This window comes from Thyridium curvatum, assembly GCF_004353045.1.
Source record: "Thyridium curvatum strain D216 chromosome Unknown NODE_75_length_202845_cov_76.514972, whole genome shotgun sequence".
Taxonomy (NCBI): Eukaryota; Fungi; Ascomycota; class Sordariomycetes; order Thyridiales; family Thyridiaceae; genus Thyridium; species Thyridium curvatum.
Genome location: NW_022156830.1, coordinates 2,086 through 24,369, shown reverse-complemented (window position 1 = coordinate 24,369; position 22,284 = coordinate 2,086). Strand labels below are relative to the sequence as shown.

The 22,284-nt window shown below is 47.7% G+C and overlaps 7 protein-coding genes across 7 annotated transcripts; 4 read left to right on the top strand and 3 right to left on the bottom strand.

Moving 5' to 3' along the window:
• Positions 1-1,659: 1,659 nt before the first annotated feature.
• On the top strand, positions 1,660-4,464 carry E0L32_009831 (uncharacterized protein; the record flags this gene model as incomplete). Its single annotated transcript, XM_031144837.1, has 7 exons — positions 1,660-1,742; positions 1,807-2,048; positions 2,114-2,502; positions 2,561-2,641; positions 2,831-3,035; positions 3,087-3,330; positions 3,393-4,464. The coding sequence occupies 7 exons, from the start codon at positions 1,660-1,662 to the stop codon at positions 4,462-4,464; spliced, it is 2,316 nt and encodes a 771-aa protein (XP_030990353.1).
• Positions 4,465-4,835: 371 nt separating this feature from the next.
• Positions 4,836-6,460, bottom strand: E0L32_009830 (uncharacterized protein; the record flags this gene model as incomplete). Its single annotated transcript, XM_031144836.1, has 6 exons — positions 4,836-4,851; positions 4,940-4,994; positions 5,044-5,302; positions 5,381-5,822; positions 5,912-6,075; positions 6,143-6,460. 6 exons carry the CDS (start codon positions 6,458-6,460, stop codon positions 4,836-4,838), a joined length of 1,254 nt encoding a protein of 417 aa, XP_030990352.1.
• A 1,479-nt stretch (positions 6,461-7,939) lies between these two features.
• Positions 7,940-9,233, bottom strand: E0L32_009829 (uncharacterized protein; the record flags this gene model as incomplete). The annotated part of the gene is made up of 7 exons (XM_031144835.1): positions 7,940-8,094; positions 8,156-8,283; positions 8,334-8,649; positions 8,693-8,844; positions 8,908-8,973; positions 9,036-9,084; positions 9,140-9,233. The coding sequence occupies 7 exons, from the start codon at positions 9,231-9,233 to the stop codon at positions 7,940-7,942; spliced, it is 960 nt and encodes a 319-aa protein (XP_030990351.1).
• A 404-nt stretch (positions 9,234-9,637) lies between these two features.
• Positions 9,638-10,696, top strand: E0L32_009828 (uncharacterized protein; the record flags this gene model as incomplete). The annotated part of the gene is made up of 1 exon (XM_031144834.1): positions 9,638-10,696. One exon carries the CDS (start codon positions 9,638-9,640, stop codon positions 10,694-10,696), a length of 1,059 nt encoding a protein of 352 aa, XP_030990350.1.
• A 673-nt stretch (positions 10,697-11,369) lies between these two features.
• On the top strand, positions 11,370-13,425 carry E0L32_009827 (uncharacterized protein; the record flags this gene model as incomplete). The annotated part of the gene is made up of 5 exons (XM_031144833.1): positions 11,370-11,651; positions 11,705-12,079; positions 12,450-12,615; positions 12,691-13,013; positions 13,090-13,425. The coding sequence occupies 5 exons, from the start codon at positions 11,370-11,372 to the stop codon at positions 13,423-13,425; spliced, it is 1,482 nt and encodes a 493-aa protein (XP_030990349.1).
• A 320-nt stretch (positions 13,426-13,745) lies between these two features.
• On the bottom strand, positions 13,746-14,711 carry E0L32_009826 (uncharacterized protein; the record flags this gene model as incomplete). Its single annotated transcript, XM_031144832.1, has 1 exon — positions 13,746-14,711. One exon carries the CDS (start codon positions 14,709-14,711, stop codon positions 13,746-13,748), a length of 966 nt encoding a protein of 321 aa, XP_030990348.1.
• A 3,025-nt stretch (positions 14,712-17,736) lies between these two features.
• E0L32_009825 (uncharacterized protein) lies at positions 17,737-19,852 on the top strand (the record flags this gene model as incomplete). Its single annotated transcript, XM_031144831.1, has 9 exons — positions 17,737-17,868; positions 17,976-18,103; positions 18,169-18,210; positions 18,256-18,331; positions 18,388-18,428; positions 18,490-18,579; positions 18,655-19,003; positions 19,097-19,332; positions 19,477-19,852. The coding sequence occupies 9 exons, from the start codon at positions 17,737-17,739 to the stop codon at positions 19,850-19,852; spliced, it is 1,470 nt and encodes a 489-aa protein (XP_030990347.1).
• Positions 19,853-22,284: the final 2,432 nt, after the last annotated feature.

The window sequence follows — 22,284 nt, the reverse complement described above, 5'->3', positions numbered from 1 at the left end:
ATTGGTCAAATACTGGCCTCCAATGAGTGAAAACACAGCTGTAGCGCGGTCTGCAGTACAACTCGCAGAAACTAATCGTATATGGTCACGCATCAGTCCGTCGTCGAAACCCTTGTGTGAAAACTTCCGTTAGCGGCCGGACGGATATCATTATTGCGATGAATAGGGGACCCTACCCCCGTGCCGTTTGGCCCTATTGGATTTTGGTAGTCATCAATGTAGGCCTGTATTCTTTCTGCGGGGTCCGCAATCTTGATGTCAAAGGATACGCCTGGGCGATCAAAAGTGCCTGCGGCAAATCCCATTGGTTTTTTTGGTGGTATACCTGACGCTGCCATGGCGATGTTGAGTTACCAGTGGCGCACCACAGTTCTAGGCTGGTGCACGCAAAATGCCAACCACCTACCAGGTGTGAGGCGAGAGTAAATGTGTCGGCAAAACACAAAACCCCATGTCATTTCTCCGCACCCATGCCGGTAGCCACTCTGCGAAGAAAATCCCGAGGCTAAAAGTTTAGTTACTAGGTGGAGTTGACTTTCGGCGTGCACAGCTCGGCACCGAGGCAACAGAATTGGTGATTGGGTGGTGAGCATCCAGGTCTGGGAGCCGCCTAGGTGCGAGCTTAGGGTGCTGAGCAATAGAAAGGGAGCAGCTTGAGATGCCCCACAAAAGATAATCCCGTTCTTCTACTTGTAAAACAATAGGGAGAAAAGGTTACAAGCTTTTGTGAATAAACGATCAGACATGACCGTGTACTCAATAGCAAGCGACCAAATAACTGTCTCGAATAGGGCTCTACGCACTTTTGTGTACCAGAATGTCCCTAGGACTGTCGAGGAACCACTAAGGAACGTCAGAAAAATGAGGTCTGTTAGCATGTGACGTCTTAGTATGCTGTACCCTTTCCCACAATCTAAGGGCATCTTGTAGTGGTGGGGCCGGGCATGAGGAGCTTGACACAGAGAGAGCCTGTCAGTCTGCTGTCTACAGTACAAATCCGGGCTGGCGGGGAATAATGGGAAAGTAGGCTTGATCTCTTGCATGATCTCTAGCACCTTGCTCCACATGAAGCGATCCGTGGGACCTGCATCGTGGGGCTAAGTAAACAGTATGAAAGTGTAGGCAAGGTCAAAGCAAATTGCAATGTGGGTCACCGGCGCCGAGGGCAGCGGTGTATGTTGGGACTCTAGTGACTCCAGTATTGACCCAAGCATGTAGTCCGGGAGTCTGTTTAAGTGCTGGCTAACCTTCTCTCTCCGGATCCTGCGGATCTCTTAGGTTCAAATTTAGCTCATTGAGTGGAAAATCAACCCTTCCCCTTCCTTCTACAAGCTTGGCAATCAGACAGGACGACTGGTTGATAGACACAGACATACGAATGACAGAGCTCGCACCTGATCCCTTCGTTGCCCCATCCTCAATCATATCTTACTTCAGTTGGGAATAAACACACGTTTTATTTGCATTTCCATACTCGTCTGTATCGCCCGTGACTTGATTGACCGGCCTGTGCAAATGAATCCATTCGACGCTCCAGCTTCCGCGAGCCCTCCTTGCGCTCCCCTCACGGCACCGAAGCCCCCTTCATCCAGGCGCCGACGACGGGCTAGAAAGGCATGCATTGGATGTCGGACCCGAAAGGTCCGTTGTGACGTGACGATGAAAGGATCACCCTGTACGAATTGCCAACTGGACTGTGTGGATTGTGTTGTCAAAGAGCGAGCTCCAAGACTTATGAGACGGTACGTTGCCCCAACATAAGCATAGGCAGCACATACTGGAACTGATTCGGGCTACCAATGACAGTGTGTATGCCACCGACCAAGAAACGAGACAGGTCTTCGATTGCACCTGCGCATCACCAACACCAGAACGTGACGAGCTCGAGTTGTTTGACGAAACCCAAGGGTTTGCAAATGCCGTACAGAGCTCATACGATGGGCCTGCAGAAGCAAGCGACAAGTCTTTCAGCTTTGCATCGTCAGAAGCGGCAACAGCTGTTCTCCATGATACAGATTCTCCAGGGCGAATCTTAGCTAAGACGAAAGGTCAGTGAAATCGATTGCCTGTCACGATTTTCCAGCGTCCAATGCCTAAATACCTCTCAATATAGAAGCCTCTCAACAGCCTCCCCTTTCTTCCGAGCTTCCAAGGACCGACACAGGACTGCTCTACGAATCCGATCTTGACCCTGAATTTCTGTCAGACGGCTGTGGGGAAACGATGCTATTGTATACGGCATATCCATTTCTCGCCATCAACAACTTGGCAGTTATGTCTCAACAAGATCTTGCGTTTCTCCAAGGCAAGGGCGCATTACACGTCCCCGCTAAGCCGATCTTGGACGAATTCATTCGTCAGTATTTTCTGCAAGTCCATCCATTTTATCCTTTGATGGACGAAGGAGACTTTTGGAGCGTATATCGGCAGGACGCGCAATCTAGATCGGCCCCGATGGTGCCCTTACTGGTCTTCCAGGCTATGCTATTCGCCTCCAGCAACGTAAGGCCAGATGTATACAGATTTTGACTGGACTTGTGCTAATTAAGTCGGTGTGCAGTTCGTCCCTGAGGCACTGATTGCATCTCTCGGGTACGACAATGCCAGATCAGCTCGCGCGGCATTATACCATAATGCAAAGGTATGATCAACCGCCAAAGTCAGATGGGCTCTAACTGACAAAGCACTTGATACCAAGTTTCTTTATGATTTCTCTACCGAGCAGTCACCCGTCGCAATTACCCAGACCGCGTTGTTAATGTCGCTGTGGTCCCCCCCGGAACCGAGACCTATGCATCCAAATTCAATGTGGCTTCATATTGCGATACAGCATGCTCGACATGTCAACGCTCATCTAGCATGGGAAACATCGATTGGTCTAACCGTTGGCAATTTGGACCCCCGAGAAGAGCCGCAGATGCTTAGGAGAATTTGGTGGTGTTGTTTGATTCGTGACCGCTTCATGGCACTGGGGTTAAGGCGCAGCCTCCAAGTCAGGAAACAGTACCCGATTGTGTACATCTCCGACTTCGAGTGTGAGATTGGTCGATCAGAGGTTCATACCAATGAGACTAAACGGATGTTAGTCTTTATGTTCCTCAGGCTCATCCACCTCAGCAACATTATGGTGGATCTTCTCGTCCTCATGTCTCCATTAGACAACTCACCGAGTTTGGAGCAACTCAGCCCAGGTATCCCGATTAAATGTCGAAAGGATCTACACAGGTGGCATGAGAGGACACAGCAGAAGATATCCTCGTGGCTCTCTTGCGACCAAGATCAAGGACATGCCGTCATTATCCACAAGAGTATCTTGTTTATCTTCTATAAGTACTGCTATCGTATCAGTGTTCGAGCTCTATAGGATGGGGACTAATATCTTCTCCATGTAGCGCTGCGAGATCGGCCACCCTGCGCCAGGAGATCCTTCTTAGCTGCTACCCGCCGGAAGAATCGAGCATGGAAGCCCTCACTAACTATGAGCGAAGTCAGCAACTCCAAGATGCGGTTATCAACACCGTGGAGTGCTTAAGAGAACTTGCTCAGTTGGATTTGTCGCGATACTTACCACTCAGCATGCAAGTTTTCCTAAACACCATCATGGATAACAAACTAACCGCAGCATCTAGTATGGCATATATCACGGTACCATTGCTCTTTCACATTCTCGACGTGAAGGTCTTGTCTCCAGAAAGAATCGACGAGGTCAGCTTCGAAGCAAGACACTGCCGCCTCCGAGTGCTTATCAACGCACTCAAAGAGCACCGGCCTCGCTATGACGGTATCGAATGGATCAGCTACACTCTACGTTACGCAGTCAACCTCGCAGAGATGAATTCGGCGCGTATTCCCAAGAAATTGGTTGGCAGTTGGGCTGATCTATTGACTCAACAGCCGAGCTTTTGTCTCCGGCTGGCTCTGACAGTTGATTTGAGCATCAGTCAGGTCAAGATCCCGGACGACCAGGACTTCCCGGTAATCCTACGAGGCTCTTTGCGGCCGGGTGTAAGCCTCGAGCAATCTCTATCGTTGAAGACACCAAATCGAGCCGCAGACTTCCAAGATATGGATCTTATACGTTTTGTCCCGAGAAATGAGTCACACACGACTACGAAGTACATGAAGCATGATTCACAGCTCAAGGAATCCTCCTTGAGAAATCATTCCAACGAAGAAGTGGCTATTGGCGAAGATGATAGTGTGAGCTTTGTGGACAACGATGATCAAACAATTTCGCCAATGTTCACTTCAATCAACACTCAAATGGAAAAGCCTCAGACGGATATTCACGAGCGATCACACCTAGAAGGCGAAGCCATGCCGCATTCGGTGATGGAATCATTTGATTTGTCTTCAACTGGTAACTTCATCCTGGAGGGATGCGAATCAGAAACGTTGATCGAATCGGACTTGGAAAGCTTCTTGGCCACCTCGAACACTGCAGTCTCAACAGGGGTACCCTAGGGAGTGGGAAATGGTAACGAAGAATGAGTTGTCCCAGAGAAGTGTGAGACGAGCGCATTATACAATATGGGTGTTCCAACACATTCGAGATTGTAAAATGTTCAATGTTGTGTCGATACTTTCCGTTGAGCCGAACTGGTTTCAGCCCGGAGAGGTGTAGGTCCGGAGAGGAGTGGACCGGAGTACTTAAGGACTCCTGAATTTAAATTACGTTCAACGACACTTAACAAAAACAAGGCACAGTTCAACAACTGCCAAGGCGTGTTAGGATAGCGCCTCTTTTGAAAATAGTTGGACAACACACCGATATTACTGATACATACTGGTAAGAATGTACTAGTACTGGCTCTGGACGAGAGGGACCTTATATCCTAGCACATTCTCTTGCTATAAATTATGTGTTAGTTTCCCCTTCTTTGAAACCTTCATGTTTCTCTTGTAGTTCGTGACCAGTTGACGAATTGCAAGGTCTAACAAGACATCCTCGCTCCCTCCTGGAATTCTTGCGCCGGGCACCTCTCGATAAATGCCTGCAATGGTGTCAGAAGCATTATCTGGACAACTGGAACTGCAACTCACTTTCGATGATTTCACCCTGGCCTGACCGTGTGTAACCCTTGCCACCAAACAGAAGTACCGCACAGCGAGCACACTCGTCCAGGACCATTCCTGCGTTTGCCTTACATAAAGCAACAAATCCTCCCAGCTGGGTATCAGCATCGGCCTTGGTCATATTTGCCAGTTGGTAGACAGTCAACTCCATCCAGGCGGTATGCGATTCTAGCATGGCTGCACACTTGGCAAGCCTGTGACGAACGACAGGTAAGTTGATCAGAGGCTAGTGTTTGATGCCAAGTCAGCACAGTATCTCATCCCCTCGGAGGTCAGAAGTGCAGATCGACACGAGGAAACGCACCTTTCCGAAAGCTTCCCGATGAAGACAGTACTCAAAGGCTGAACTGAGAGCCACCCTTGCCTGTCTCACGATTCCGACGCCAAAGAACATACGCTCGTGGTTGAAGTTTTGCATGATGTACCGCATGCCCTCTCCCTCGCGGCCGATAAGATTGAAGACAGGCACCCGAACATTGTCCAGTTCTATATATGTTGTTCCAGAGGTGACTGAACCGCCCACCTTCAAACGCCGGCAAACCACGCCCGGGGTATTCTTCAACGGAACAACCATCAGGGACATCCCTTTTGCTCCAGAGCCTTGTCCGCCAGTCCGGACAGCCATAGTAGCATAGTCAGCCATAATACCGTTTGTGATCCATTTCTTGGCGCCATTAATAATGTAAAATTGACCACAATCACTCTTTTCGGCCGTCGTGGTTATGCCAGCGACATCAGAGCCAGCACTAGTTGCGTGTTAATAGCTGGATACCCCACAGCTTCATGTTCTGGTGCTAGAGAAGGGTGCGAGAGATTCGAGAAGGGGTTGACACACTCTGGCTCTGTGACAGCAATACAAGATCGTGTCTTTCCCAGCAGCAAATCTGGAACAAATTTCTCCTGGAGCTCTCGGCTTCCATAGTGCAGCAGGGGCGGCACTCCGTATGCCATACCAGCGGTTATTGCACCACCAGGTCCAGCCAATCCCGACCTATTCATCTGTAGGGAGCCGAAGGTGATCGTTATTGTTAGAGGGACCCCCGTGACTGCGAGCGGTGTGACATACCTCGTCCGAGTAAATCATGCAGTGAATAGTGTCCCATTTCTCGATGGGAACCCCACCAGGCATCTCATTTATGCCTAGACGCCGTAGCCATTCGACTGGCAACGGGCTAGGAAGAGCAGGCAGCACAAAGTTAGCCTTGGCAAAGGTCGCAAAGAGATCAGCGGGCACATCGCCAGCCCTCTCCCAGTCGAGAGCATCCCGATGCAAATTCTTGTCTAGGAATGCCCGACACGCTCGCTGGAATCTAAAGTGCGATTCGTTGTAGAAGGGGCTTGGGAGACCACGGAGCCAAGATGGCTCTGAGAGTGGAATCTGCATGTTGCTGGTGTTGTCCATGGCTATGCAGTATTATCCTTCCACGAAAATGGTACGGTAATCGCAAAATCGCACAAGTCCTTGGAGTTTTGTTCTTCAAGCTCGTTTAGCAAGGGAAGTGTCTCCGTTCAATGTGCGATAACTTTAGGCTCCAATTTGTTATGAGAAACCGATACCAAGGCAAATATGCACAGTCAAAGCCGCGGTATTGTACACCAACGTCGAGATCCACACATTCATATATCGTGAAGGCCATCGACATAGTAGCGACTGCCATTGAATACCGGGGCAGGCGGTCTTTTCGAGTGAGCCACCTAGCGCCGCCAGTGGAACCATTCTGTCGTTCCTCGGCAAATGCTATGGGGCAGATCGGCGCCGAGCCGCTTACCACGGACGGACTGGGTGGTGAGGCAATTACCCATGTCTTCGATTGGGATCTAGTGGCGATAAAGATTTTGCATTCAATCTGCACAAGACGAGAGATAAAACCAAGGAAACGTCGCGTGCAGTTTGTGAGTTCACCCAGCGAAGAGCGTAACACTTTGGCCTCCACAAATGCCAAAGAAGCCCTATCAGTTCTAAACGGGGTTGTGAGATACCGACTCACCCGCGATGAAACCGGCCAAGCTGTGATAGCCGCGAAATGGGTGTCTTCACGAATCGCCAACAGTGGCCAAACAGGCACAGGCCATGCTGTCAGGCAAGCACCCAGTACTTCTGTTGATAAGTGCGAGGCCGGATTTGAAGGAGAGTGGACCATAGAGTATTTTGGGCCAGATGGTCAGCTTGCAGTGACTCCATTTCTCCTCAAACTCACGAAGAATGGTCAGGTAAGAAGGCAAACTTTGTCCCCAACTCATCAGCTTTACATATCTCCTTGGCGACAGCACGCGAAGCAAGATCATTAACCGTGTTTCAAGCTTTATCATGGAAAGTGGAGTCTTCCTCATGGTGATCCCGTCTTAGAAGGATTTGGTTTTGAGGAAGCAGGGCACCTGATAATGCGGTATGGCAACATGTAGTTTGTTTATGCCAATCCTCGTTCTGCGTAAAGTTGACGAAGTCTTCAAGGTTGGATTTTCTGATATACCCAGATCAATCTTCTCATACGGTGCAGGTTCAACAGGTTTCCACACTCGGGGGGAAGAATTAGATTAGGCTAGCTGAATAATATTACCCGACCGTGAAAAAGCACGTGTTTGCTGTGCCAAAGGGGTGTGCTACAGACTATGGCCTGACGTTTCACGCATCATTCTTTGTGTTCGAGAATATACGCGGAAAGTCCTCTCTCGATAGACTGGACGTAAACTCTCGTATTAAAAGATGCAGAATGATATTCGTGCAAGAGGTAGTGGTTACTCCGCTATCGACTCTACTGTCTTGTTTCACCAACGTTCTCCCTACTCTGCTTAGGTAGAGCAGGTGGTAAGAATGAGTTCAATTCAATCGACAGCGGCAAGAGACATAGTGAAGAAAACTAAGTTATTGATCTGAAGCCTTGACCTGCAAACGATGGGAAGTCCTCAACAAGATGTCCTGAAGCTCGTTGAACAGATCACCCTCATCATAGTCATCCTTTCCAATGTCAAAATAGCCCGATGAGGCAATTTCACGAGGTACAATAGCAAAAGACCGACCTACCAATGTAAGTACATTGGATATTTGTCCAGTGAGTTGAGAGGTAAATCCAGCACGCACCGTTGATGTTTGGGTTAGAGGCAATCCTCAACCACGCCGCGGCCGCATCAGCCGACTCGGCGAAAACAATGTTCTTACTCTTGCAGTATTCTTGGACTGCTGGGCTCAAGATCGTAGTCCCAACGTACCTGTAAACCTTAGCACTCAGGAGTTTCTACTATTGACACTGTCTGCTCACCAGGGACCCGTCAGATTTATTCGAACACCGTCGACAATCGTTGTTCTCCGGACGCATCTCATGAGGGCACGGCACCCCCACTTTGAAGCCATATACTGGGGGATCCCGGGAACATCCAAAAATCCCACTAGACTGCCATTCATGATGAAGCACCGATCGTGGTGGGCATCAAGGGGGTGCTTCATAAAATAATGTCGTGCTAGCTTCAATGTGTAGATGACTCCAATCAGATCGATATGGAGAATCTTCAGTAGGGGCTTCGACGGTTCATCCGAGTCTATCGCGGAAGTAATGACCTCATTGAGCACATGTTCATCTGTGGTGTCTGCGATTAAAGGACGAACAAGAGTTCCACACACCTTCAATGTTAAAAGCCTCATCTGGTCCACTGATCCCAGCATTCGCTACAACAATATCAATAGCCTTCTTTGATGAACCGGCTTCAGCACTCTTGAACATGGCTAGTTGATCCTCCCACGATGTGACGTCACATCTAACAAAATTGGCATTGCTGGTAATAAAAGGTTACAAATCTGCATCTGCCTGACCATATTGACAGGGGGAAGACACTCACACGCCAAGTTCCCTTGCGAGTTTCTCTCCACTGACTGTGTCAGTATCGCCGAAGGTCACGAAAGCCCTGGAGTCGAAGATGTTAGGATGCGAACTCGAGTAAAAATGATCAAGATAATGCTATACTACCCAGCGGCAACAAATGCTCTGACTCCATCTTCACCCATGCCCTTCGCGCCTTGGAATAGTTGTCAATATTCTTATCACAAGTGAAATAGAGAATTGCCACTTACCTCCAGTCACGATAACTGTCCTTCCTTTAACATTTGCCAGATCCACATCCGAGTTGCAGTCAACGACTCCGGGGCTATAAGCTTGAAATGACATCTTCAGAAGGTGATGGTGTGTTGCTGTGGGAGTTTGTTAGTGTAGACTTCTAAATTGGGGACACGAGCCGTTTCCTGCCGCCTTGCCCAAGCGAACGCATTTGTGCTTTTTAACCAAAATTCGGGTGGCATATAAGGGTGACTCTCGGCACCGTTTGTTATGTCCGGATATATATCGGTGCCGGGGGCTGTCGGCGCCGCAATATCATCTGCTATCGTATACTTCGCTTGCCACTGCTATGGTATACCAACAGACCAAGCCACCATAAGCGTCTCCCTCGGCTGTGAGAATGTGGTGAGGGGTATAATTATATTGGACGTGGACCTCACGCCCGTCCTTTGGCTTTCAAACGTACCCACATGAGAGGTGGCACAATCAGTTGAAATACTAGGGTCCTTTTCATCATGGGCGTTCCGACTCCGGGTCTAAGCATCCCAGACTCAAGATCCACGGTTTCTGTATCGGTCATTGACTCAACCTCCAAAATTATCGCCAAGACCGGCATTGTTGTCCAGCCACATATTCAAGGGCACGATGAGTTCAACTGCCCATGCTACTCATTCCTAATTACCCATCCGGCAAGTGGAAGAAAGGTTCTCTTCGATCTTGGTATCCGCAAGGATCCTGAGAACTTCGCACCAAGAACACGGTCGTTTGCGAGTGCTATGACGATAATATCCGAACGCAATGTCGCCGACATACTAGGCAAAAACGCCTCCACAATTACGGATATCATCTGGTCGCATCACCATTTCGACCACATAGGAGACCCATCGCAGTTCCCACCCTCCACTAAGCTAGTGGTTGGGCAAGGTTTCAAGGACGAGTTCTTTCCGGGTTACCCTGCCCGCGAGGATTCATGGATTCTTGAGAGCGACTATGCCGGGCGCGAAGTGCAGGAGATTGACTTCAATGCAAGTGATCTGAAGCTGGGACAGTACAGTGCATTCGACTATTTTGGAGACGGGTCCTTTTATCTCCTCGACTGCCCGGGACATACTGTCGCTCACATGATGGGCTTGGCTCGTACACGTCCGACAAGCTTTGTGCTCATGGCAGCTGACTGCTGCCACCACGGCGGGGAGATTCGCCCTACACAATTTGTTCCCTTGCCAGAAAGCATTGACTTCAACTCCCCACGGGACCTCACAAGGGGTGCTCGCCGTGCACCGTGCCCAGGGCAACTGTTTGTCGATGTGCACCCGAAAAGATCGAGGACTGAGCCTTTTTATGAGTTGATCAATCCTCGTGATCTGGATACCGTCCGGGAGGCTACGAGAAGTCAGCGAAAGCTCGATGAATTTGACGCCAACGACGATGTGTTTGTCCTCAGTGCTCATGACTCGGATGCTGCTGAAGTCATTGACCTGTATCCTGCAACAATCGACGACTGGAAAGATCCAGGAAAAGACTGGAAAAAGAAGCTGCACTGGTTATTCCTGCGAGACTTTCAAGTAGAGTGAACATGCCAGTTCAGATTTATTAAGCGTGCTCTACTAAAATGGCACTTCTTGGCCATCTGCTTGTTTACCTTGTTAATGGATAATTTTCATACGGGGTCCATCGCCATGTAGCATTGAGAGGGTAAAATCAGAAGCGAGATGCATAAGGGAATATATCCGTTAATACGCTGCCGATAAAGCTGTGGTCTGGGAAGTTACTGTGCTGTAGTTCCCCAGATTATTAACCCGCCTTATATTTTGACGAGCTGTTGCCGCATTAGTAGATGAGTGACCGCTAGACTGATGTTCCTTTATCACATCCTGGTACCTCTTGATATTCCAGGACCTGCTATTCGCCTTGGGTGAAATATCCTGGAATATCGCAGTACCTACCATTAACATCTGCTGTCTACGAAGCCCGGCACAGCCTGCTGGTGCAGACTACGATGGCCCGGTGCGGGGTGCCGAGAGCTTCTGTGGGTGAAACCGTCGGCGCCGAACCGAAACCCCGCCTTGATATCCTAGGCAACCCGGCAACTCGGTATGTATTGAGTGCCAATTGGACTCAATTCCCGCCTCGCTCTCAATAATCTATAATAGTACATAGCTGGGGAACTTCTGGATCTCGATGCTTTGTTAGCGCTGTACATGTAGTTTGCATTGTGTTTTCCGCCCCGCTCGGTCCCCGCTATTGATGGCTACTCCTCCGTTCGGCTCCGCGTTTGGCCAATCCCCTGTTGAAGTGCCCGATTCCTGCAGTATCGAGGACTTCATTTTCGACGAGAAGTATGGAAGGCACTGTATTCAAAAGTCGTTAAGTCCCTTCACTTGCGGCATTACTGGCAAGTCTCGGACGATATCTGAGGTCAGGCACTTCGTATCGGACCTAGCCAAAGGTTTGGCAAAGAGGCTTGGATGGGTTGTGCCGCCAGAGAACCAATGGGAAAGGGTCGCAAGCATGTTTTCTCAAAATTCTGTAAGCTTCGAAGTCGAATTGGTGGAGCGGGAAGACGTCTAACATGGCACCAGATCGATACCCTGCCGGTTATCTGGGCCGTTCATCGGCTTTGCGGAGTCATAAGTCCCATCAACACTGCCTTGTCCGCGACAGAGTTGGCGGAGCAGCTACTCCGATCAAAATCGAAAGTTGTCTTCACCAGCAGATCCTTTCTACAAACAGCCATTAAGGCATGCCGTGTGGCCAAGATTCCCGACAGCAATGTTATGCTTATTGCGCCCGCGGGGGCTGCGAAAACCGACATGTCAAATCATTTTGATAGTATCGAGGACATCCTGAATGCTGGGAGAAACGCACAGAGTTTGACTTCAGAGAGTTTGATGGATCGTGGAAATCAGAATCACATTGCTTTCTTATGCTTCTCTAGTGGAACAACTGGCCTTCCGGTAAGCTAACGGGTCCTTTCTACAGTTTATTTGAATGATTCTTATTGTACTGATCTTACGGCTGCTAGAAAGGGGTCATGATCTCCCACCAGAGTATTATTGCCAATATTATACAAGCTTGCCGAGTCAAACGAGCAGATAATAGTGGTCCGAGGCGAAGATGCCTGTGTGTCCTTCCTCAGAGTCATGTCTACTCCCTTGTCTTGACTTGCCAGGCGGAGATCTACATGGGCTCTGAAGTCGTCGTCCTGCCTTCCTTCAAGTTACCCCAGCTGCTGTCCGCAATCAAAAGATTCAAACTTAGAAATCTGTATCTGGTCAGTTAAGCACACACTGATTTTGGAGACTCTTATGCTAACTCCTTGAGTAGGTTCCGACGATCATGGTTAATATCCTATCCAATCTTGACCTGGTCGAGAAGTACGACTTAATGAGCTCTACCGCAGATATATACATAGGAGCTGCACCTCTGGGTCCAGAGATTCTCAATAAAGTAGAGGAACTGTTTCCTAACTGGAAGATACTCCAAGGTTATGGTAAGTGTTCTTGTCTACTCTTTGCTAAATCAGGCATCCGTTCGAGAAAAACATCTGACAACTTGTTGAACGTAGGTTTAACCGAGGCTGGTCCTGTTGTTAGTCTCACCCCGAAGAACGATATCTGGATAGGCTCATCGGGGATACCATTGGATGGTGTCCAATGCCGTTTGATATCTGAGGACGGGCAGGATATCGATGACTGGAGTCGACCCGGAGAACTGCTACTCAAATCGCCCGCTCTTGCTCTTGGCTACCTGGAAAATGAGCAAGCTACACAGCAAACTTTCATAGACGGCTGGCTGCACACTGGAGATGTCGCAGTAATCAAACAAAGTCGCAGGGGCAATTATCATATCTTCATTGTGGACCGGCTGAAAGACTTGCTGAAGGTGAAGGTACACCTGTCAATTCTAATAGGCTAACATGCCCATAAACTCATCTCCGAGTATGTCTTACTGACTTTGATGACAGGGCATACAAGTTTCCCCAACCGAACTTGAAGCGCATATCCTTTTACATCCAGGCGTTGCAGAAGCGGTCGTCATTGGTGTGGAGGACGCAAGATACGGCGAGGTACCTATGGCCTTTGTAGTGCCCACAGTAACAAATACTCCCGGGAGCTTGCCCTCTCTTGCCTCTTCTATCAAACTACACGTGGAGAAACACAAGGCCAACTATAAATGGCTTCGAGGAGGAGTTACATTTCTTGATACTCTACCAAAAACCTCCAGTGGAAAGGCGAATCGACGAGCCTTGCGAGACGGTGAGAGAAACAGGTCGAAGAATGCATCTAGCTCTCACCTATGATTCTGTGCGAGACGAGGTTGAGATCGGGACGGTCCATAGCTCATGTTGTAGAAGGATTATATAGCCTGTAAATTTTAGAAGTCGTTCCTTGGCTGTGCTTTTATTAATCACTCCGTGTGTTTGAAGCTTCGTGGCTCGGATGGCAGCTTGACTAGAGAAGGGCGTCCTCTTGAACATGTTATTAATATAGATCCTCCAGCCAAGGCACTGAGATGTAGGGAAGGTATTGATCCTAGCCTCTTGATTCTTTTAAGAAGAATTATTACAGAAAGCGATTTTAGCTTTAGTCTGAGATATATATATTTGAGAGCATTTACAATTTAATACTTGTTGATAAAATGCATAATTAGCTCCCGTGCCTCTGCTCCCTCTGGGTTTCGCAGAAGTGCATATACATGTATCATATCAGCCTTCTCGATAAACGTGAGCTTCTCATTATGAAAACTTCCAGGCACAGGCTCTTCTGTGCCCTTGCCTTGGAACTTGCCGCTTAACCGCCGCGCGTCCGCGCACAGCATATCACTCGTCCCGCTCGTCATGATGATGGGGGGCAAGTTGTCAGTATCGCCGTACAGAGGGCTTACTATTGGGTCATTCATAGGGAGCCCATCTGCTAGCATCGGCATGAGCACCTCTAGCCCCTCAATCCCAAGCCACGGGTCGTCCTTCTCCAAACGCACAACCTCCGGATGGCTGAGCGAGCAGTCGAGGACTGGTGAGATAAGGACAAGGCATCGCAAGCGTGCCGCTAGCTCGGGTGCTGTTTTCTGAAGCTGTTGCGCCATAGCGATGGATAGCATGCCACCAGCGGAGTCGCCACCGATGCAGACGATAGGCTGCTCGGACTTGCGGCAGATCTCGATAAGTCCCTTGTTGATCTGTGCGGCGCTGGAGACTGGTCGAGGAAGGAGCGGGTAAATTGGAACCAAGACGTCAAGGTTGGTTTCACATGCTACCTGGGCGATGAATTGCCAGTGCAGTGAGGCAATGTCATGGAAGAAGGAGCCGCCATGGATGTAGACCATAGCATCGCGCTTTTGGTCATTACGCTGATTTGATGATGACCCTCGACCTACCGCTGACACGCGGTAGAGAGGCCAGGCATTCAAGTCGACACGATCGATAAAGATGTTGTTTCCGAGGTTCGTGGGCGGGCTGAAGCTTTGCGGGCGGATGTAGAGACTGTGTAGGGCCTTTCGCATGGCGGTAGCATTGGACATAACAGTCTTGGACCGGAGAATCCATTTGATGTAAAACCGGAAGGCCCAGGCAAAAAAGGACGGCATTTTGGCGATATTGGGTGAAGCTAGGTTTGAGTTGACTGCAACAATGAAGATGAGCAATTGGTATTTAGCACGGTTCGAAGACAACTTATATATAAGCATCTTTTCCCATTATTGTAGTAGGCATTTGGGTTCCGGCAAGCTGTCGGTACATAGCATCATGATTGGTTGAATGTCCGGTTCAGCTGGCTTGGTCCTCGTAGTTTGGCTCTGGAGAGAAAAGTGGAATGCTGTAAACTCTATTTTCTCTGGGTTACGATTTGTGAGCCGAGGCAACCCCACCACCACCACCTTTCGCGCCTTGGCCGTTCAAGCCACCTACGTGACTAGCTCTCGCTGCTAGTGTTTCGGGGCGTCCTTGCAGTACTTACTCGTTGCAGGACGCCCAGCCTTTTAGTAAAAGATCGATTCATCTGCCCCTGAGATGCTCGCCATTGCGAAGGGATGGTTCTGAAATGGAGGTGCCTTGGCGTGTCGGTAGTGCCGGATGTTACATGGTAGATGGTTGCTCATGGCTGCGGAACAAGGCATACTCGTGCCTTGACATTGCAACTGGGATCCTTCTTCGCACCATGACATCTGCAGTCGTCAGCATGCAAAATGACTCCCACATAGACAGCACTGCACACGGAGAGATCCGTTGTGATCCTCGGAGATGGTGTACCAGCCTCCCATAGACTACCACACGCCCATAATGAGCTTCGGGGCGATATCCAACTATTCGAAGACCTGTACATTGCTGTTAAGGATGATTGGTTGGTACTGTGGCACTCCGACGAGTTCCTGCTTAAGCTTAAGATCAACCGTTTCCCCGAACTCGACTCGCTCCATCCCTATAATTCCATGCTTGCCACCAATTTCTCATCGTACAAGTGGGCGGGAATCGGACGGCACACTTACCCATCTCCTTTTCGAGTTCCTACCTGTGTCAGAGGTTGTGAGAGGCGGTCAGTTTCCAAAGTTTTTCGCGGATGGAATCGACAAGCCGTACACATCTTGGATCGCTCGCTTCAGGAGGTCATCAAGCATAAGACCCTGAGGATCTTCACTGAATGCGTTTCGATGCCTCAGGAAACCGGTGGTCCCTAGTATGCTGTGACGATATAGAATGGTGTTGGATCTTGCGAGGGCATGCGTGGCGATGCTCCCTCCGGATACCCATACCAGTCACTTTGACTGTCTTACTGAGAGTGGTTAGCCTTCCCGCTGTCGTCTTGATTAAATGCAACTTCCAGAAGTGTCAGGTTTCCAAGTGGAAGACTGCCCATTGCACGAGAAATAGGTTTGAAAGAGCAAAGTCGGCAAAAGCTCGTCAAGAACGGCTCGTAACTCTATGCAACAAGTGTCTTTGCTCTTGATATCGGCGCCTGAAACTGGACTTCTGAGTGCCGGCAGCTTCATTAACGCTTGGAAAAGCAGTCGTACCCGACGGCATCAATGTTGACCACAAAGCCGAATATACATTCTGGACTTCTATAAGCATACTCAAACACTCGGACAAGCAGGTCCACTAATCTCTAATCTTTATCCAGGTCCTATGGTCCTTGCCCCAAATCGTCAACACACCGGATCAACTCACTGTTGAGGCACAATCATACCACGCGATAGAGATGCATGTCGGTCACGCGGTTCAAATAGGACGACCGAAGTATGAAACTCCTTTTGAGGAATGGTGACCTGAAAAGGGAGGGTCAGGCTAAACATTGCCGTTATCATTTTAACAGAGAGAGCGCGTCCAGTTATACAAACCATAAAGGTGGCCATCCAAGACTAGTCAAGGCCGGATCTTCTGCGCCAATATTGTAACCACGTCGTTTTCAACTAGCAATTGCTCAAGAGATCACATCAAGGCTATGAAGGATGAATTTGCTGAACAAACTGACGTTTCCAGATCGAGACCAAGACGGGCAGGATATACTAGACGGATCGTGGATGGCTCCTGTTTGACAGCAGTCATTTGCCCCAAGCTTAGTTCAGCAAACGGGCCTGACTGCGAAAAAGATGAATGCCGCTGGAGCTGGAGCTGGGGTCTGACTTTTGGCGTCATCATGCACCACTCCAACGAGGCGGTTGGCCTTAAGTTGTAGAGGGTCACAGGTACGTATCAAATCTGAGCGGGAGACTACAGGTGTAATATGAATATGGAAAGGAGGTGGTTTCGCGTCTCGGTACGTTTGTTTTTGCTCGCGTTACTGTAATCTAGCCATGCAAAGACAAGATAAATAACTCGTCCCCTACTGGCCGATATAGTTCATTATGTCGGGTTGCAATAAAGCTTGAATATGTTTCGGACTAACTGTCCGCGCTCATGAATAGAGTCAGCAGAAATATTCTTTTCATATCAGGTACTTCTCCATGCAGCAGATCGGATTTTATCACTTCATTACCTCCCCTCCTTTAAAGTATGTTCCAGCAATTGTCTTGCCTGGGCTTCCGTTCGTCACAGATAAGGGAATAGGGAATTCGCAAGCGGTGCTACCCTGACTACCAACATCTCGACTTGACAGCTGTGGGGTTCCTCGCAGATTCCCGGCAGGTTGTCTCCTGGTTGGGTTCAATCCGGAGAAGAGGTTGGCCGCCAAGGTGAGCTTCAGAGCTCAGAGCGACTACCATAAGTCGGCGTTTGGCTGTGAGAAGCCCCCGAGACTGGGTATCATGTCAAGGGTCTTTCATCGGCCAAACATGCCTCTTTGGGCGACATGCATGCCTGACAAAACGCGATTCCAACCAACACTCATCGGAAGCGTACAGGATTGGTCGACTCGGGGGGGAGGGGGGCCTATTGGCGAACATCAGACTTACGCATGTTAATGAACAAAAAGCCGGAGAGCGGAAACTTTCCAGACCTTGTCTAGGATTTGCTGGCATTGCATGTTGGTGGAGGTGAACCCACTCAAATCCATGCAACCTTGCACGGGTTTGATTCGTACATATTTGTCCTCTTACCCCTCAGAAAGGCCGCCCACCTTGTGCTTGCTCTCTCCTTCTATCTCCTTTTCACCCTGACTCGCTGCACACATCGAAGAACATGACAGAGCAACAGCCTTCATCATCCCAGCTAGCCGACTCCGTCCCAGTTGCTGCACCGGCTTCACCGGCTGCACAGGCGGGTGAGGGCGAACTCCAGCCGCCCCAGCATTGGTCAGAACAGCCCTTGGAGGTGGGTTACATGCCTCCTAGAGCGGTCCGGCTGCAGGCCACTTCATCCCCGGCCTATCCAGTACCACAATTCCTGCACGAGACTTTCGTTAACCGATAATACCACAGGACGATGGCGACTCAGCGCTCGGCGATGATGCAGCCAGCTCGACGGCATCTATAGCGTCCAGTATCTTGGAATACCGAACCGTCAACGGACGGACATATCATAGCGACCGAGGTTCCCACCAGTACTGGTAGGTGCTCCCGGGGCTTGGAGGATCAATCGGGGTGAAAACGAAAAGGCTGAGCCATGCTGCAGGGGTGCGAATGATGACAGACAGAACGAGACGTTGGATATTCAGTAAGACTGGGCACTAGACTACGGCATTGAGCAACGCTGATATAGTGGCGAAAGACATCACGTCTTCACGCTTGCGCAGGACGGAAAGCTTTGCTACGCTCCGTTGAAACCTGATATACAGGTATATCGTATCATTTGATCTCTCTGAAACTGGATGAGGACTAACTCCCATGCCAGAAAGCTGTCGACATTGGCACGGGAACAGGCATCTGGGCCATGTAAGCTTTTCAAGACGTCATTGGCAAATCGGATACCATGCTGAATATGTTGTGTACACAGTGACTTTGGTGACGAATACCCAAATTGTGAGGTCATTGGTACCGACCTCTCGCCCATTCAACCGGGCTGGGTTCCGCCCAATGTGCATTTGTAGGTTCCGCCGGTTATCAGGGCCTCCGTTCGTGCTAGCAGATCCTGACTAACTTGTCCGCACCAACTCCACAGCCAGATTGACGATTTTACACAGGAGTGGACATTCGCAGACAATTCGCTCGACTATGTGCACTTCCGGTGGCTGGTTGGCACCGTGACGGACTGGGCGGCACTCTTCAAGCAGGCGTACAAAGCACTCAAGCCGGGCGGCTGGATCGAGTCCTTTGAATGCAACGGCTACTTTGAGTCGGAAGACGACACCGTCACCGACAAGACGGCCGCGGCACAGTGGGGCTATATATTCCGCGAGGGCTCCAAGAAGATGGGGTCGACGGCTTCGTTCACCGTCGTTCGCGACGGGCTACAGAAGAAAGCACTGGAGGAAGCAGGTTTCACTAACATCCAGCAACAGCCTCTCCGAGTCAGTCCACTATCCTTTATCTATCCTTATCCTTTCCTGTGAATCGCCTTCAAGTCTAAGGCGGTATGTATCGCTGACTAACATGGCTTCCAGTTCCCGATCTCGGATTGGGCGACCGACCCGAAGCTTAAGCAGATTGGCCAGTACACAAGGGCTGCACTCGAAAATGATATCGAGGGTACAATGGGGTTCATGGCCAACCAATTGGGCTGGTCGCCGGAGGAGGTCACGGTCTACGCTGCTCATCTCAGGAAAGAGGTGCGCCAGCGCAAGGTACATGCCCTTTACCGTGCTAACGTAGCTTGGGCACAGAAGCCTGAGACCTCTGAGTAAGATCACACTTGGCATGTTAACCCTATTGTCATCTCCGGACTCGTTTCGAAGGTTTGACTATCTTTATGCAAACCCCGAGCTTGTGTTAGATAATGTCTTTACACCCAGGCCGAGAGTTGCCGGGTTTGGCCCTATACTAGAACTTCTTATGCATTGCATTTGAAGCTTTTATCTCTTTATGAACCTAACCAGTTGTTACCTGCCCCTCATTGCTTTGCCTCAGCTTACCCATCTTGTGAGCCCGAGGCGGACTCTGATGAGTCCGAAGGATACACACCTGCCCCTCATTGCTTTGCCTCAGCTTACCCATCTTGTGAGCCCGAGGCGGACTCTGATGAGTCCGAAGGATACACACCTGCCCTCAGTTCCTGGCAGAGGCAGTCTTTCATCTCGGGTGGCTTTATTCGTGAGGATGACTATCAGCGCGAGGTCAAGCTATTTGCAAGGAGCGATACCAGGCAAGGCAACAAGGTATTCTGGTGGGATGCTTACATCGTCACATCTCTACATATGTGAGAATGTTCCTGTCCCGTTCATTTGGAGGGTAGTGCTCGGGTATGTTGAAGCTAGAGGCGTTGAACCCGAAACGGACGGGATCGTTAAGACTAGCCTCATGACGTTCCCTGATACGGCACTCCTGTTGTCCCTGCCACTGTTGCTACCTACTCTGCATTGACAGTGGCGCGTGCAATGATATCGGGTAGCACCGATACCAATGCGGGGTTGATACAACTGAGGGGGCGGGGTCGCTCAACAGGAAGCCATGCAAATTACTCTGGACCCCAGATGCAGCTGTGCCCACTGCGGTTGCGGGAATTTCCCAAGTCCAAAGCATTGGGCACAGGCAGGCAGTGAATGAGGCATATAGCTGATAAACAGGTCTAGAATTTGGTAACAGTACCGTACGAAGTATGCTGAGAAGAGAATTGAGGGGTTCTGGATGCGGTTGGCCACTAACAGGGCCATGACGAAGTAGGCTCAATAAAAACCAGGACCGGGATGCCATGACAATTCTCGTGCATCCCCTCCACGGCTCATACTATGGTGATGCGCTGCACCATAGAAAGCTTAAAATCCTCCATACTCATCGTTTCCCCAAACATGAAACCGTCAAGAAAAACTTCGCCCTTCACCTTAAAATATGCCGGCCTCCCTGACTGTGGGGAGAGAAGAACAGGCACACTGCAGCCACCAATGAGCCAAATCTAGTCACTCATACAACTTTGCTCTTGAGCAAGCCTAATATAGCCCTTTTTAGTGACGAACGGCTTCTAGGATATTAGACATCTCATTCTTATAAGTGTCTTTTGCCTATCTATAATTCTTATGTTCTTAGGTCTAAGCCTATACTCTACTAGCTGCCTTTCTAAATTTAAGTCACTATACTAACAGTAGAATATATCAGGAATATTAATTAGTATAGGTATTAGATCTAGATAGATACTAAGAAGGGTTATAGTATAGGTAAAGGTCTTAGCTAAGTGCCTTTTATCTTTATATAGTATAGACTATTCAGCTTTTATAATCTAGAAATTAAAATACTATTAAAATAGTCTTGAATTTATATCTAATAACTTAGAATACTACTTAGAGGAATAGAAGTTATTAAGACTTAGTATCTATAATGATTCTTAATCATAAGAGGTAAGACTACTTTATAAGACCGGAGGTGTATAGGTTTATATAAGTAGTAGGTAATAGGTGCTGCTAAGTATTAGTAGTTAATTATAGCTAAGATAGCTTTACTTAAAGGTCCTTTATTAAATAAGATACTTTAAATACTAGAGAGCTATCTAGAGTAGATATCTAAGGATAGATATATATCTATATATATAGATAATAGATTATAATAGATTATAGAGTGATTCTTAATAAGTCTGATAGTAATCTATACCTAGATTATAATATAATCTATTATAATCTCTTATAATAGATCATTATACTCTAGAGTAATCTAACAGTCTATATATTTCTGCCTATCTTATTATACTAATCACTCTTAAGATAGTGTCCTATAGTAATAGTAGTTGATTCTATAATATAATATCTCTCTTCTAGATTGACATCCTAATAACCTAAGGCTATTCTTAAGACCTATTTATCTAGAACTAAAACTTCTATTATAGATATTAAACTCTCCTCTTAATTCTTCTAGTATTCTTCTAATAATATATTCTTAGGCTGTATTAAGAAGCAGAAGTCTAAGAAAATAATTTAGTATATATCTCTAGTCACTTTAATTAAATTATATAATATAGAAGTAAAAGAGTATTCTTTTTATATCTATTATAAGTTAAAGTATATTATAATAAAAGAGAATTTATAATATAATTATTATATTTATTATAGTCAGTCTTATAATAATATACCTTTAGGTCCTTCTAGTAAGTTGTCTAGAATAGTTTATCTTTTTCCTATTTATACTAATCCTTTCTCTTAGCTTTCTGGCTTCTTTTAGAAAAACAGCACCTTAAGACTATAAAGAAAATTACTAAAGCTAAGTTATTAGAAGTATAGTACTTACTTAATAAGAAGCTAGTCTATTTAATATGACTTTATATATAGAAAGAGTCCTTAATAAGTTATAGAAAAGAGATAGTCTATTAAGATTTAGAAGATCTAGATGCTTTAGATAAAGTGAAATATTAAGAGTCTAATATAGTACTAAAGATATAGTCTAATAATAGTTTTAATATAATTAATTAAGATACTATTAGTAATACTATAATATATCTCTTAAGATTAGAAACTTTTAATAAATTAGACTAAAATAGTATAAAGAATAGTTAAGTTTACTTAAATAAATTAAAATCTATATAAACTTTACTTAATAGGTTAAAGAAAAGTATTTTCTCTAAATATTTATATTATATCTTTTAGTTGTCTTACTTAATTAAAAGATCTTTCTATAACGATCCTTAATCCTAAGAGGTAAGACTACTTTATAG